Source organism: Meleagris gallopavo, chromosome 3 (genome assembly GCF_905368555.1).
Source record: "Meleagris gallopavo chromosome 3, MGAL_WU_HG_1.1, whole genome shotgun sequence".
In the NCBI taxonomy this organism is placed as follows: Eukaryota; Metazoa; Chordata; class Aves; order Galliformes; family Phasianidae; genus Meleagris; species Meleagris gallopavo.
Window position 1 is genome coordinate 76,201,816 of NC_139406.1, and position 15,531 is coordinate 76,217,346.

The 15,531-nt window shown below is 36.3% G+C and overlaps 1 protein-coding gene across 9 annotated transcripts in view; it reads left to right on the forward strand.

Annotated features, from left to right (window-relative positions):
- The window catches only part of OXR1 (oxidation resistance 1), a 247,470-nt gene that overhangs the window by 229,292 nt on the left and 2,647 nt on the right, over positions 1–15,531 (forward strand). For 7 of the 9 annotated variants that reach the window (XM_085221565.1, XM_085221569.1, XM_085221566.1 and 4 more), the window contains 5 exons: positions 6,107–6,187; positions 9,931–10,056; positions 10,766–10,918; positions 14,697–14,792; positions 15,367–15,440. In XM_085221565.1, coding sequence (XP_085077691.1) covers positions 6,107–6,187; positions 9,931–10,056; positions 10,766–10,918; positions 14,697–14,792; positions 15,367–15,440 — 530 coding nt within the window. Of the gene's footprint in view, positions 1–6,106; positions 6,188–9,930; positions 10,057–10,765; positions 10,919–11,561; positions 11,621–14,696; positions 14,793–15,366; positions 15,441–15,531 lie in introns of those variants that run through there. The other 2 variants (XR_014882644.1, XM_085221561.1) reach the window with 2 other exon arrangements.

Below are 15,531 nucleotides of genomic sequence, written 5' to 3' on the forward strand. Positions count from 1 at the left end.
TTCTGAGACTACCAGTTTTAAAGAAAAACAGTAATGCCTGCCAGTTTAGCGGGCTCAGGTCCCTCTCCGTTGTCTAAAATGGCTAACTCTTGTACCTTCCCTTCCTTGTCACCAGTATCATGACAGGAAGCTACTTTGGCTGAGAACCACACAGAACTAAATTGCTTAGCTCTACTGCTATACCTGCTGTCTGAGCTGACTTGCATAAACTCCATTCCTGGCCATAGGCAGGGTCCAGAACCAAAGAAGGGCCATGGTCCTGCTAAGCTGTGTTGTAATCCTACCCTGTCAGTTAGTATTTTGGCTTGCTTGAAGTGCTGCCTGGTTGCTCTCTTATTTATGTTTTGCTCATTTCTTTGTCTGTAAAACATTAAGAGTCAGTCTGTCTGGGTTTGGTTGGGATTTGTTTGTTGGGGTTGTTGAGTCTAAATTTTTTGGGATGCTACATTTGTCTTTAAGTAAATAAATAGCAATTTCAAAGCATTTCATAACCATATTCAGTTCATGAATTTTCACTGGAATTTATTTACAGCCCTTAGAGAAGTTTTTATACTTTCTTGCCCTTTCTCAGTTACTGATATAGCAATAGATTGGCTTAAATAACTTGTAAATGACTTAATAAAATTACCCAACTGATTTTGTTTTTCTAAATGAAATAATTTAGAACAAGATGTAGAACTTTGGAGTTTAAAGAAAGTGCTCACAAAAGAGTTTTCAGTTCATCTGGTTTTGCACAGGTGTACTAAGAGTGAATAGAACAGTTTGTCTTACATTTTCTTCCTTTTATATTTCTTCTGTTTCATATTCAGCTAAGCTTGAGAGTGTAGATAACTGATGCTGAAGAGAACTGTTACTCGTTCTCCATTCTTATCTTTCCAGAAGCATTGTTCAGTTCTGATAAGATACTCCTCTCTCAAGGGACTTATTTAGCAGTTTAACTCTGAAAGTTTAGCTGTACTTAGTTTGAGGGCAGCAGTTGCGTGTTTACTCATGCAACTGTGTATTAGGTACATGTGTTGATCATTTTTTTTTTTTTACTTAATTAAACTGGCAGAGGTATGCCTTACTGACGTAAGCAGAGTGCATGTTTACAGCAGTGTATAGCTGGGTGATATAACCAGTGGTTGAAAGGGTTGAAGTTCTATGTGTGGCAAGCTCTCCTTTGTGGATATTCAAACAACCGTAAGTGCATTTTCATGTGTATTGTTAATGGACAAGTTCCATATATAACTATGATTTGTGTTTTTGTTTACTGGATATGCTAACATATCTTGCAAGAGGAGGAGGCCTTTTAACCTGTTTGTAGAAAAACAAAGTTTCAAAACAAATTTCTGTAAAAGGAGAATCTTAAGTTAAACAGTTAATATGTAAATCCTGATTGACTTAATTGTGTTAAAAATTAAAAGTCTTATGTTCTAAATAGTCAACTCAAATATAACTGGTGCAAAATCAAGCTGAAAAGTATTCACACAGTCATGCGACTTATTGAATATTTTTCTCAGCTGTATTGGTTTAGAATAGTACTGTATCTCAAATTCCATGCTATTTCAAACTTGACTAGCTCTTGGAATTTTAGTTTGGTAGACTGTTTCAAGTCCCTAAGCAGAATCATTTTTGTGCTGAAACGCTAATCTCTGCATATGGCACTGCATATTCTTTGCTTCGGTCTCTACCAGCCAGTGCCCAGTTTAACTGTAAGGGCTTTAGTTATTTTTGTCTCCGGCTGTATTCTTCTTGAATCAGGATTTAGTTAGAGGGACAACAGAGGGTTCTTCTTCAAGAATACTTTCTCACTACACAAAGTAGTTGCTTTCGGTATTTAGGAAACTGGATGCTGATACAGTGTTACGAGGAGAGGGCGCAGTAAATAAAGTGTACTGCGAACTGACATAGGTATGCTTACTTCAATCCTGGACAGAATACCTAGATCACTATTCAAGAGTTCTGGAAACTTCTGTAGAGATATGGTCTGTATTGGTATTTTGATGACCTTACCTAGTACCATAAGGACTTGAATGCAGCAGAATTTGTCCAACTTGTTGGTGGACCCTGCTTGGTATTTGCCAAGAACAGAGATTCTGAAGCCTCTCTTGCAAGCCTGTTTTAGTCGTTTACCTCTACTTTGTGAAGAATTCTTCATTTCATCTGCTAGGAATTCACCTTGCTGTGCCTTATAGCTGATAATTTCCATTTTTTTCCAAGTGCAGTAAAAAAAAAATCAGGTTCTCCATTAGCATTTTTCTCCTCCAGGCTAAATAAAACCAGGTGCCTTAGTTAATTCTTGAGAATGGTGTTTCCATCCTGAAATGGATGACCTTCCACTGGGCTCTATCCAGTGTATCAATCTTCAGTATGTTCTGAAGTTGACAAAAGTGGCCACAACACTACATATAGAGCTTCTCAATTTCTGACAAAGGAATATGAATTCTCCTTTGCGATTTAGCATTGCTCTTTTATCTGTCACCTGGAATGTAATTAACCTTCTTTGTCACAACTAGGCTCTGTTAAACTTGTCTGTCAGGATACTAGATACAACTTCTTTCTGACCCTTAGTTCTCTTCTGCAAAGCTACTCTCTAGCCAACTAAACCTCAGCCTGCACTGTCATGTGGGACTACTCCATCCCACTTGAGTCTGTTATTTCATCTCTTCATCTTCTTGATGTATCATTGATTAGCAGTCTTTGGCCTTCAGTGTATGGACTGCTTTCCCTGGGTTTTGGTCCCTTCCCTAGGCTTGCTGGTGGTGTATTGTCTCATCATTCAGGGTACTAATTAGTAGATTAAGCAATATGGAATCTAATAGTGACTCCTATTATCCCTGGTTAAACTTGAATCAGTGTCATCAACCCTTTGAACCCAGTAGTCCAGGCAATTTTTCAGCCTTGTTCTCCACACATTAAACTTGTAACTGATTTGGCTGCAAAACCCATTACAGGTTTATTTTAAAAATCCATCCAATATGATGGCTATGAAAGTGCAGTTTCATATATGAAAGACCTTTTGGCATATTTATAATAAATAACATCTGAAATACTAATGAAGTATGGTGAAGAAGAATGTAAGCTCAAAATGGAATGGTACAAAAAGCGTCTTCTGGAATGATCAGGATAATAGATAGTCAGTATAGAGGACAGAAGAAAATCACAGGTTTATTGAACTTTATAAAACAGAATGGAGGATTAATTTGGTTACAAAGAATGAACCTTAATGGAATAAAATATAAGCAGAATATGAATAAAACCATTTCGTAGAAGCAGAGGGACCTTCTAGTTCATGAAGTTAATACCATTTAGTTAATACCATTTCAAATAGTGATCTCAAACCTTGTAGGAACAAAGTGGTAGCTGTCTTCAAGATATACTTCGATTGGTTGAAGTAGTAATTTTGTTTACTGTAAAGCAAAAGCGAGTAGTGTTGACCTGAACTCCAATTCTTTTGTAAGAGGCCACATACTGTAGGTGATCTGTTGAACTGTGAACTATCTCGATGTGCCCATTCAAAGATTCCTTTCTATGAAAGGATGTAGTTATGAGTACGTAACCTTTATACCATTTTGTCTTCTGGTATACTCTTACAAGGTTTACTCAGAATGCTAGCATGGGTTCTATACTTAAAATATATACTAGATTTGAGAGGATGGATTGTTTTATTATCGACCTTTAATTTTCCTCTGTATAGCTTGACATTTGATGGCATGCTTTTTGTGATGCTTGTAGTTGTGTAGTTGCATACTGTTGGCATGCAGGATTTTTCCACGGGACAGATGTGGGAAACCCTAGTGTAATGTGACTGTGTGCAACAGGTTCAGGATGTCATAGCAATAGTACTGGATGCTTGAATAAGTATCCTCGTTTCTTCCAGGTCAGAATTTTTTGAGGATAACTTGTGCACACTGTTTTGAAAGCCCAAACTTTCCCATGTCACGTGACATGCCAGACTTACTGGTCCTGTTTCGTACTGATCTGAGAAGTTTACAGGTGCAATTTGGTGATAGAGCATGCATTTTGGCAGGCTAAAGGCAAGATAACGTTGACTATAAAATTGTCAACATTCGAGTATGTGGAACAACAGCTATATAATGGAGTCAGGAATTGAGTTGGGTTTTTTGTTTGGTTTTTTTTTTTTTTTTTTGGAAGGGGTAGGGCAGAGGGGTGGAGTGTCCTGAAGCCATCATATACCTATGGCCCATTTTAAATTATACCGCTTACGTGACAGGGACTAAGCCTGAAGAAGCAATAAGTCTTAAGAGTCACTATTGTCATTCTAAAAAGCAAGAAGTTCGCAGGGATGGGAGGAATGACATGTATATATAATGAAGTGTTGTGGAAAATAAGTGATCAAACTATGCTATCATTTGTATGCTAGACAGGAATGTTACTAAAGCTTTGCATTTAACTACTTGACTCTGAAATTGCACAAACCAATACAATTTACAATACGTTTTTTTCTAAGAGAACAGAAGATGATGGAACTAAAATGAGTGCTAGTAGTTTAGATGATTTAGTAATAAATCTGGATATCACAAATACTGCTTTTTCCTTGCCTTGCATGGACAGAGTGAACCATCACTGCTCAAGAGCCAGTCATGCATGACTGAACTCTGTTCTCAGGACAGTGGCGAGTATCTGGTGAAACTCCTTGTAATAGGGGCGGGTCAATGGGGAGCTGCTGGACTTATCTTCCTTTGCACCATAGTAGGATCTCTGGAAGTTTTTAGTAAACTGACTACATGGGGCATCCATTTAATCTGTTCACCACGTGTTTTAAGATGCTTTCATACAAATGATGATTTTGAGTCTTTCTCAAAACCACACTGTCTGCTGCAGTTGCATAAAAATGACTGTTGTAGTCCTTCAGCCAGCTTTTTGCACTCAAAGCAACATTTTGTAGTTTTCTGACTAAAGGCTTCCTGGCTATACACATCCTGCCAAAACAGGTGGCATTTGGAGTGCATGTATTGATGGATGAGCAGTTTGTGAAGGCTTGGAGGTGAATGGAATGCACATGACAGTGATACTGTGGAGATGGTATTGAGGAGTTAATAAACTTTGGTCCTGCTATCTTAACTATCTTCACTGTTAGGAGGAGTCGGATGAATTAGAACCTACTAAGAAGCCTGAGGTTTGCTTCTGGTTATTCTTTTGAGAGCAAACTGGATTCAAAGGATCCATTAAATCTGTGTGTAAAGAAGGTTTGAGAGAGTGTTGGGATGAAGAGTTTGGGTTAAGTCATGCAACTCTGACTAATATGAGGGCTGCTCTGAAAGTGATGCCTCCTATTTTGTGATGCCAACCCACAACATCAGAGGTGGATGTTGATGGTATGGTAGTAGAGGTTGAACCTTCCCACCAGCATTCTGTTACATGTTATTGTCATGTGACAAATGGTAACAGAGAGCAATCTGACATGGTTTCCAACATGGAAGTATGTATGAAACAAAGGTTAGTCATTGAATGCCTCTATGTGGAAAAAAAATGATACTGACATTCATTGATGCTTGCTGAATGTTTATGGAGACCAAACAATGGATGTGAGTGCATGAGGTGATAGGTGGTGCATTTCAGCACTGGTGTTAGTAGATCACCTATGCTGGTACACATTTTTACAAGCATGGCAAGCAGGCTTTTGTTCATGGCTGATAAAAATGCACACCTAATGGTGGTGATGGTGACTACGTTGAAAAATAGTGTTTTGCAGTTGAGAATTTTCTCTATCAAATACTGTTATTGTGTTCTTTGTTTCTTCTGTACTTTCTATGGAAGTAAATGTGAGGCATTACTTCTGAAGCAACCTACATAGTTTCGCGTCCTGATCCTAGAAGCTTCATATGCTACTTTATCAGCTATGCATTCATAATAAAGCAGTGAGATCAGAGACATCAGACTGCTGGTACCATTAGTGTTTGTTACTTTGCTGTGTCTCCTCACAAGTCTAAAATCATTTCCATGTCCACTGTCCTTGCAAAAACAAACATCTTTTAGCAGTTTTTGTCTGTTTGCTATCAAAGCTCACTTTTCCTTCATTATTTTTCTCCATTTTTTTCTTACCTTTTTTACTTTTCTTCAACTGTCAGTGGAATTATTGTCTTCCTGTCTCCATATTCAGGTAGTATCAGTGGCTGAGTATCACCGCAGGATCGATGCTCTAAATAGTGAAGAACTGCGCACACTCTGCAGACGTCTCCAGGTGCCCTCTTCAGTAGTTTAAAACCAATCTCCAGATAATTTTGTAGTGTCTTTGATCAGGGCAAGTCCCACCCTAAGGTGGGTTTGTCTTGTCTACAAACAACACTACAAGGATCCAGCAGAAAATTCCTCTGTTTTGGATGTATATAACTGTGTAATGATATGATGGAATGCAGTAATTTTATGATGAAATTATTACTTTTGACTCTCTCAAACAGGAATTTTCTGTCAGAATTCAAAAAACTTGTTCTTAATACTACTTGATCTGGTGTGATGATGTCTTTCAACTTCCACTTTCTACTGGTGTGTTGTGTTAGATAGTCTTCCTAAAAAGAATGCAAAACAGGTGAAGAATCCAAAAGTGTATTACCTGGTTGCAAGGGTGTTTAATTTAATGTAGAAATTATTTATCAAGAATCTCACAGTGCTTGGCAAGTACGAATCTTCACAACTTCTCTGGAATAGGTAAGTATTTTTTTTTTCCATTATACAAGAGGTAACTGAAGGCTGTTCAAAGTGTCAAAGGCTGTACAAGTGGTGCTTGTAACTGAACTTTCTCTTCCAGTAAGTGTCTCAGTTCATATTTTTGGAGGCTTACTGGAATGGACTTTTAACTGATTTTTGCATTCTCTTTAGGTGATCCTTTAGTTCTTTGATAGTTACAATTCTGAATTGATTTGTACATCACATGTAACTTACTGATGGAAAACATAACTTACAGCTCCTTAGAAGCATGAAATATTTTGGTTTGTAACAATTGGCTGTGCAAAGTGTAGAAAGTTTCCTGCTTTTTTTTATCTTTTATCTTGTTTTTTTTCACCCATTATATGTATCCATACCCAATTATATGTAAGAAAATCTTAGCCCTTTTGTTTCATTGTAGTTAGTAATTAGTTAAGTCTTTATAAGCTGCAGTGTTCTATAAATTGATAGTTAGCACAATTCCAAAAGTTGTGTTTCTATAGGAAAATAAAAAATTCTGCAGAGAATGTTTAATTCCCACTTTGAGTGGTTGGGGGGGGGAGGAGGAACGGTTGTTTCTGGTAGATGTTGGTGGGCAATCCTTGTAGTTATATTCTTGAAATGCAACATTTCTTTCCGAATAACTTTTACCTGGGGTCTCCAAACTCAAGATGTAAACTGACACAATCTGATGCATTGGCCTTCAGCACGCTCTGCATGCTTCAAGCAGTCTGCTCTGAAGCCATTTGAGTCTTTATGTGGTATAGGCTGCCTGACAGTTACTAACCACAGCTGCTCCTGGAATGGCATTGTAGGTCAGTCTGCATAGTGGAAGTTGAGGAGGAAATAAGCTCTGCACATTTCAGAGCTGCACTTTTTGTCACAGATCTTTTCCAACAGATACAGTTCTATGTGCACTTCTGTGCACGTTTTGTTTGGTGTACTTAATCAGTATTAAAGAGTAACATAGGGAGTAAGCTTTCTCCTGTATTCCTGAACAATGTTGAGATTGTTGAGTTGAGAATGTTGAGTTGAAGCAGTGGTGTATGAGTGGTGTGCAACATAGAAAATAATTGGGCTTTCAAATAATGTGTTCTATAGATAACACTCCAAAGCTGTATCTAGATTATCTCTTTGTATTTAATATGTGTAATGTGTATAAAAGCAGATGCTTTTTCTAATGAGACAGAAATTAGTCTGGATAGTTTACCTAGAAATACTCAATTTTCTATGGAAAATTGGAAGGCTTTGAATTTTTAGCTTGATTCTTGCTTTCTTTAAGTGCACCATTTCTTGACTTAAGAATAATACTGTAACTGAGGTATTGTATGGATATACTTTGTACATACATATTTTTAAGTAACAGGAGTGTAATTGGAACTTTTTTGTAGTTCTTGAGGGAAAGAAAAAGGGTAATTTGGTTGGACTTTTTTCCTGTGATTTTCACCCTCTTCTCCATGTGTCTGTATTTAAGTATTCCTATCTGTATTGCAGCAGGTTGTTTTTTTTTCCCCACTCTTTCCTTTTGTTAACTAAGAAAGTTCATTTGTTCATTTATCAAAAAATTTGCAAAGGTTATCACGGTGGTATGTTGTCATGGAGTTAACTAGATCAGTCTATGCAGTAGGCCCCCGGCCCCACAAAATGGGAAGGAAAAGGGATAAGGAGATGGGAACTGGGCTCAAGGAAGGGGGGGGGGGGGGGGGAAACACAGTGGCAACGATCTATGGAGGAAACCTTATTTTACTAAAAAACTTATTTTACTAACTATGATATCAGAACGCAAGATAACACAATATAATACAACCTTATTGAAATTGAGACTAATAAGTCAAATAAAATAGAAGAGAGAGTTCCTGAGATCAAGTCAAACCTGAAAAGCTTGGAACAGCTTGGAAAGCACCCTCCAGCACTCACTGCAAGGCAGTAAGAGACCACCTAACCCAGAAGGGCCAGATCCCAAGACTCCCACAGCGTACAGGGACAGGTACCTGGAATTGGAGCATTAACACTTTAACTCCCAGTGCACTACATGATGTTATGATGTGGAATACCAAAAAACACAAAACCATGAATATGTGAAATAACATTGCTGTCCTGTATGTTTCTAATATGAGCTATATGGCAAACACTGGTTATTGTTTTGGAAGTTGCAAGTATTTCCTTGAAATTCAGGCTTCAAATAATTTAGTCTGACCTTCAGTGAAACTTGGTTCAGGTATTAAAATTCTTGTTAAGGTTTTTTGGGGTTTTTTTTGTTTGTTTGTTTTTGGAACTTTGAGAGATTTATCAGTAAGTCTTGCTGCAGTGGCTTGAGTTGCTGACTTCCTTACCTTCCTGCCCTATCCTTTTGTCAGTCTTCACTATCTCCACAGTAAGTTTTAACCATCTCTGTAGCAAGACTTACAAAAGGAAATCTATTTGATTCTTAGTTGGTCTATTTCTTGATGCATGACATTTCAGCTTCAAAGTGTTAATGAATGAGCTGAGGTAAGAAGCTGCTGTGATCTGATGAGTTTTGTGGCCTTCTGCCACTTCCAGTCAATGTTAATCAATAGATGAAAAGGATAGATATACAGGACAGCTATTTTAAACTACTGCAGGAACATTAGATAATGTCTATCCCAGATCTCCAAAGATCATTATACAGCATAAGTATTCCTGCTACTTTCTTCTCATCGCTTCTCTCTACTATGAATTTTTCTTCTTTTTCCCATAAGTACTCCACCTCATATAGCAGCAGTCTTCCTAGGAATCTATTCAGATGCTTTACTCAAGTTAACCAACAGCAGTCTATTAGATATGTGAAAGTTTCCACATTTCTACCACAAGTACACTGGAAGTATTGATGCAGAACCTAATGAGAAATTAGGTTGAAGTTTCAGTTCCTTTTCTATGTCTGAGTATTTTAAATTACACTTAAAGTGGGTGATATGATGAAATTAAAATGCAAGCATGTGTGTCTTTACTCTAGAAAAGCATCTGAAGTCCTTCAACGATCTGAGTTTGTTTGTTTTTTGTTTAGCATGAAACCATGGCTTTCTTCTTAGTGTATGTAATTTGTGTTAATATATTGAATACTGACTTGCTACTGAAAGCAGCAAAAGTCTTGATCAGGCCAAAGTAATGGATTTCTTAACTTCCAAAGGATTTACATAGCTGTAAACTGGTAGCTGCATGATTTTAAATCTGCTGGTGTATCCTCCCTCTAGTGGAATTGCGAATACTTACTTTCTTGTGTTTTTTTTGTTTTGTTTTGTTTGTTTCGTTTGTTATTTTTAGATAACAACAAGAGAAGACATCAATTCAAAACAGGCAACAAACATCAAAACAGACCTGGAGCCTGAGGCATTCCGGCCAAATCTTAGTGATCCCAGTGAATTACTTCAGCCAGAGCAAATAGAAAAGGTATTTACTTAGATATGTAGATATATATGTAGGCTTGGGTTTTTTTGGCTTGTTTTTTTAAGTATTGTATATACTATCAGAAATGCTATGATGCAGTGTGAAACACACAAAGTAATTTAGGAATTTGATACAAATGACTAAGCAACACAGTTCATGGATAATCCTTTGCCAACATCATGCCAGCACTAGTCTGTGTCTTTGCTCTTATTTCATTGTGCCTTGACACCAGCTTGGTGATAATTGCAATTCTCACTATCCAGTTAAAGTCATCCTGTTGGATATATTTAGTGAATGTTTAGATCAGGGCTTATGGTGTTCAAAGATATGAGGACAGGAGGGCAAGCATCCTCTATTCTGCATCTACTACCTGTTGACTTCAGTGAACTAGTAATGCAGTGCTGACGTGTATTATTATGCAAGAACAATTCTCTACTGTCTTTAGATAACTTTGAGACCTTACCAAGCATGTTCTTTGTTTGATTAATTATTCTTCACTTGTGGATCACTGGTGGTGGTAGAGAAAGAAACCTGCTTGAGACTAGAGGTAGAAAATGCACGTGTGAAATTTTACGGTTTGTCTGACGTTTTAAACTAACTGTTAAGGCTGCTTGTAGTAGCTCAGAAGAATGTAATCAGCCTTCATTTACATATTGCATGTTCTTACAAATGGTAAAAATGAGTAAAAGGATTGTCAATATGTTGTTAACAGCTCACAAAGTCTCTTCCACCGCGGACCATTGGATATCCATGGACTCTTGCCTACAGTACTGCAAAGCATGGCATGAGTTTGAAGACTCTGTATCGAACTATGCTGGGATTAGATACACCTGTGTTGTTGGTTATCAAGGACAGTGATGGACAGGTAGGAAAATGTTTTCATGGAAGCTGGGACCTGTGCAGAAAACTGAGAAGTATAAAGGAAAGGAGGAAGAAGTATGTGGGAGATGACTTCCTTCCTAGTTGTTATTATGAGGCTTTTTAAAATATGACTATCTAAGAAACGAGTTTTTTGACATACTTCTTTTATAGGAAGTAACTTTAACTCTACTAGTTCACTGTGAGTCTTACAATGTTACTGAGTTTACTCTTAAAATTTTTTTTATAACATACTTAAAGCATTAGAAATAGTCTCCAAAAACTTCTGATGCCAGACGTTGAGTAGAAATGTCTTTGCCAGCTACTGCTAGTACTGCCTGATACTTTCTGTGTCTACAGAATCTCTCTCCCATATAAGGGCTTCAGGATCTTTGCTGCATAATGTTATATTCCTTGATTCTCTGGCTGTGGTGTAAACTTGAAAAAGTGGATTACATCTCACCATTTGAATAGCAGACATACTCTCTTGAAGATTCTATTAAAATATGAACATTACAGGCAGCCTGAATGAGACTTTGACTCTCTCTGAATGTCTGCTGCTCTCTTATGGAAGTGACAGAACCACTCTAAAATCTAACATTTCCTTTACTTATCTGTCCCGCTTTGGTAACCACTGTTTTTATTTTCAGGAAGCATGGGCTCATATCACCTCATGTCATTCAGGGTGTCTGAAAACTGTAAATAAAGGGTATGTTTTCTAATCTGAGTCCCAACTCACATTTTTTTTTCCCTTCCGTTTCTTGTTTCAGGGATCCCATACTTTATAAAAATAAAAAAAATAAAAATAAAAACTCCTAAATCTCTGCTAATGTCAAATTTTTTTTCAGCTCAAATTCTTTAAAAGGGAATTTCTTACTACTTTTACTTTTGAAGGTAAAGACTGTTCAATAGGACTTTTAAGTATCTCAACAGACCTGTAAGCACTTCTTTTTTTGGTTACTTCTCTTCTTGCTCCCTTGTTAGCTTCTCAAGATTAATTTGTGAATTCTGCAAGCTATCTAATTCCAAGTACTCATTTATTTGGCCCAGAAGGAAAGTGTCCTTTTCCTGATAAATGTCATGTCACCAGAATATTGCCCCTATTGTTGAAACTATTCAGATGATCTTCCATATATGAATATCTCAACTTGAATGTTGAAGATGTTAAGATCCAGAGACTGTGATAGTTTGAAGCTGCATATAAAATGAGAAATAACTGAAATGGTTCAATCTCCTCCTGTTACTGTGAAGCTGCTGGAAAAATTTTCGTGTACCAGTTACTCAAATATGGACTTCTCTTTATTTCAGCAACCTATTTTTGTTCTCTTCATGAATCAGTCTTTTTCATTTGAATTGAGTATGGATCTTTATTGTAAAAGATATTTTGAGTTTAAATACCTGCATACAGTAAGTACACTTTGAGGTACTTACTTTTCTGAGTCTTTGACAGAGAAATTACACTCAGATTTCTGAAGCTCCAATCTACCATCCCATACACTCGAAAACAATAAGGAAATCTCTTATATTTTGCTTTTTAGAAACAATCTCTTATAAGTCAGTCAATTTCTAGACTTTCTAGTGATTACATATAGAAAGGTAAACTTGGGTTAGATTTCTTAAAATACGGAGTAGTTGTTTCTACTGAACTCCAGCAATAGATAGAATACACTACAACCAAACCAAATTTAAAAACAAAAAACAAAAAGCATTCTTCTGGAAAGCAATGGGAAAATTATTTAAAGGATTCATTCGTCTTGGTCTAATCTGGTGATTTTCAAAGGAAAACCTAACTGGTGGTTTCTTATTAGGGAAAAATTTTGGGGAAAAAATGCAGAAGTTGTCAAAACACTTCTTGTACTCTGTGTTCAGTGAAATGAATATCTATACCAAAGAAATATCGAGCTAGTCCTTCTATGAGCTTGCATTGAAACATCTTCCACATTCTTGCAATGCAAAAAAAAAAAAAGAATTTCTTCAGAGATACAGAAATTTGTACTTCTTTCCATGGAACTTCAGGGTTTCTGGCTGAGTTTAACAATGCATTTGAAACTGATATATGTCTTTGAAAAGTGAGTACACTTAGCTGACTAATACTTTATTTCATCTGCTTGTCAAGTAAGTTTAAAACTGTTTGCCTTCCTACAAAGAATCTTATTTTTAGCATGTAAGTATTGTTTGCAAGTATTCTCCAAGGTAAGGAATCTATTCAATGTAGCAACATTCTTGAAAATAATAAAAAAAAAAAATAATAACATTAAGGAGGCTTCTTTGGGTGCTATTGCATTAAGGAAGTTCAGCATGTAAATATTATCTCTCTTCTACTCCGTAATAGTGGGGTGTCTACATTGATTGCAGGAGATTAGTGTATGGATTCAAGAGAAAGGATTCAGAAAATGTCGTGATTGCTCTCAGTCAGACTTAGGGCACAGTCTGATGTGCATTAGCAGGACCTTTCAAAGAAAACTATCTCTGAATCTCTGATAGTCTTCTAAAGAATAGGAAATATTGTCTCATAAATGGCCGTTGGAAGACTGTTACTGAGTGGAGGAGGATTTTTTGTTTCTTAATGAACACATTATTGCTTTAGGCTTTCTGTTTATTTCAACTGGAATTACAAAGGTTCTGAACAAGATTTCCTGGACAATGTAAAATTGCTGAGAAATAAATTAAGTTTATAACAGCAGTTGTTCTGAACTGATAACAAAAAGTCAAGCCAACTTTAAAGCACTCTTAATTAGATGCTTGTTAATTGTATGTAATCCTTGAGTTCCTGTTCATATTGTTTCATATCTGTTAACGACTACTATAGAGCTCAGTATGGAATGGAATGCTTGGAAAACCTGTCTGTGACTATGCAGCTTCTTAGGATGGGCAGAAGAAAACAGTTTGTTTTACATCCTGAACATAAGATATATATGTTCAGGACATGAGCTTCAGTGCCTCACTCTCTTCAGTGCTTTGCTTTTCTAAAGCTCGCTATGTAACGTGAATAAAAAACACAAACTTTATGTAACAGGAAATGAAAAAATAAACAAATGAGAGTGGTACTGGACTGCATTGGTGTTCGCTTCTATTCTGCTCTCACAGATGTTGAAACAAGTTTCCTGCAAGCAACAGAAATATTAATTTGGCGCTTTCTGAAGCGCACTTGATTTTTGCCTAATTATGTTAAGTGCTTTTCCAGTTATTCTCATGCCTAAGAAATCAGTAGTATTTAAATTTTAAAATCCAATGGTCAGCCCTCAGACATTCATTTGACTACTGTTGGATTGTTCTTATTGCTAAATATTACCATATTTTTTTTACTATCTAAAAAGGCTTTAGTTTAAGTCAGTTTCTGCTGTAAGACAGGGTAACTGTTGCTTCTTATTTGGTTTAAAGGAGTAAGTTGCACGAAGAATAACAACTCAGTTATAGCTATGAAGTTGCTGAAAGTATTATAGCTGAAGTGAAAGAGGAAGTACGTAAGAAGTAACAGAACATTTTAAGTTTTTAAATATGTACATTCTTTCTTAGAACTTCCAAATTTAGTTTTTGTCTTTGATTTTTATGTTCACTTCTTAGTGAGTGGAAATCCTCTTATCTTCCATTTGTACTGCTATGTACCACAATGTAAATCAATGCACTCAGAAACATGATAATATGTAAGGTTTATATTCCTGTATTAAATTAAAAATCTGGAAACATTTCAATCTAACCTAATCTGTTTATCTGTTATTATCAATCATTACAAATTCTCAGATGCTCTGTAGTCTTTAAGTATTTTCTTTCATGTTTTCATACAGATTTTTGGTGCACTAGCATCTGAACCATTTAAAGTGAGTGATGGATTTTATGGCACTGGGGAGACCTTTCTGTTCACTTTTTCTCCAGATTTTGAGGTAAGAAGCTATAACTTGGTATGCATTGATCTTCTTCCTTCCCAGCCTCTGATGTGCATTAATCTCTTAAGATACTGTCTGAATAAGTTTGAGTAAATAATCAGAAAAATTCTTGGAGTTGGCATAGGAAATACCATCATGAGCTTTTTCACAGAATCGGTGTTCAGTAAATGTAGTGTGTGCATAGTGAAACTGACTCTGCTATTCTGGATATTTTTCTAGCATTTAAAATTGTGCCAGATCTCTGTCTGATAAGTTGAAAATGACTTCATTTTAAAGGTTTTATGTTAAGTGTATTTTTTTTTTTAATTTTTCACTGTGCAGAAGCATTAGTGTTCAAGGAAGAGTTACTTTAGAATGGTGTTATTTTAAATAGTATAAACTTAGGGAAAGTGTAGTACTACTTCTGTGTCTGCATATACTGTTTCCAGAACTTCTCTGTATACATTTTATAACTTCATTAAATCACCATCTAACATCTTTATTGGTTTTTGGTTGTCCTTATGCCTAAATGAAAAGTTTACATATGTAATATTGTAATATTAAAATATTTCTGGTTTGTTTTTTTCATTAGGTTTTCAAATGGACAGGAGACAACATGTTCTTCATTAAAGGCGACATGGATTCCCTTGCTTTTGGTGGAGGAGGGTGGGTTATAATTTGTCATTAGGAAGAATCTCAACTGTTTGTGTGCATCTTTGCACCTTTAAAAAGAATTCAGAATTTATTTCAGTTTGAT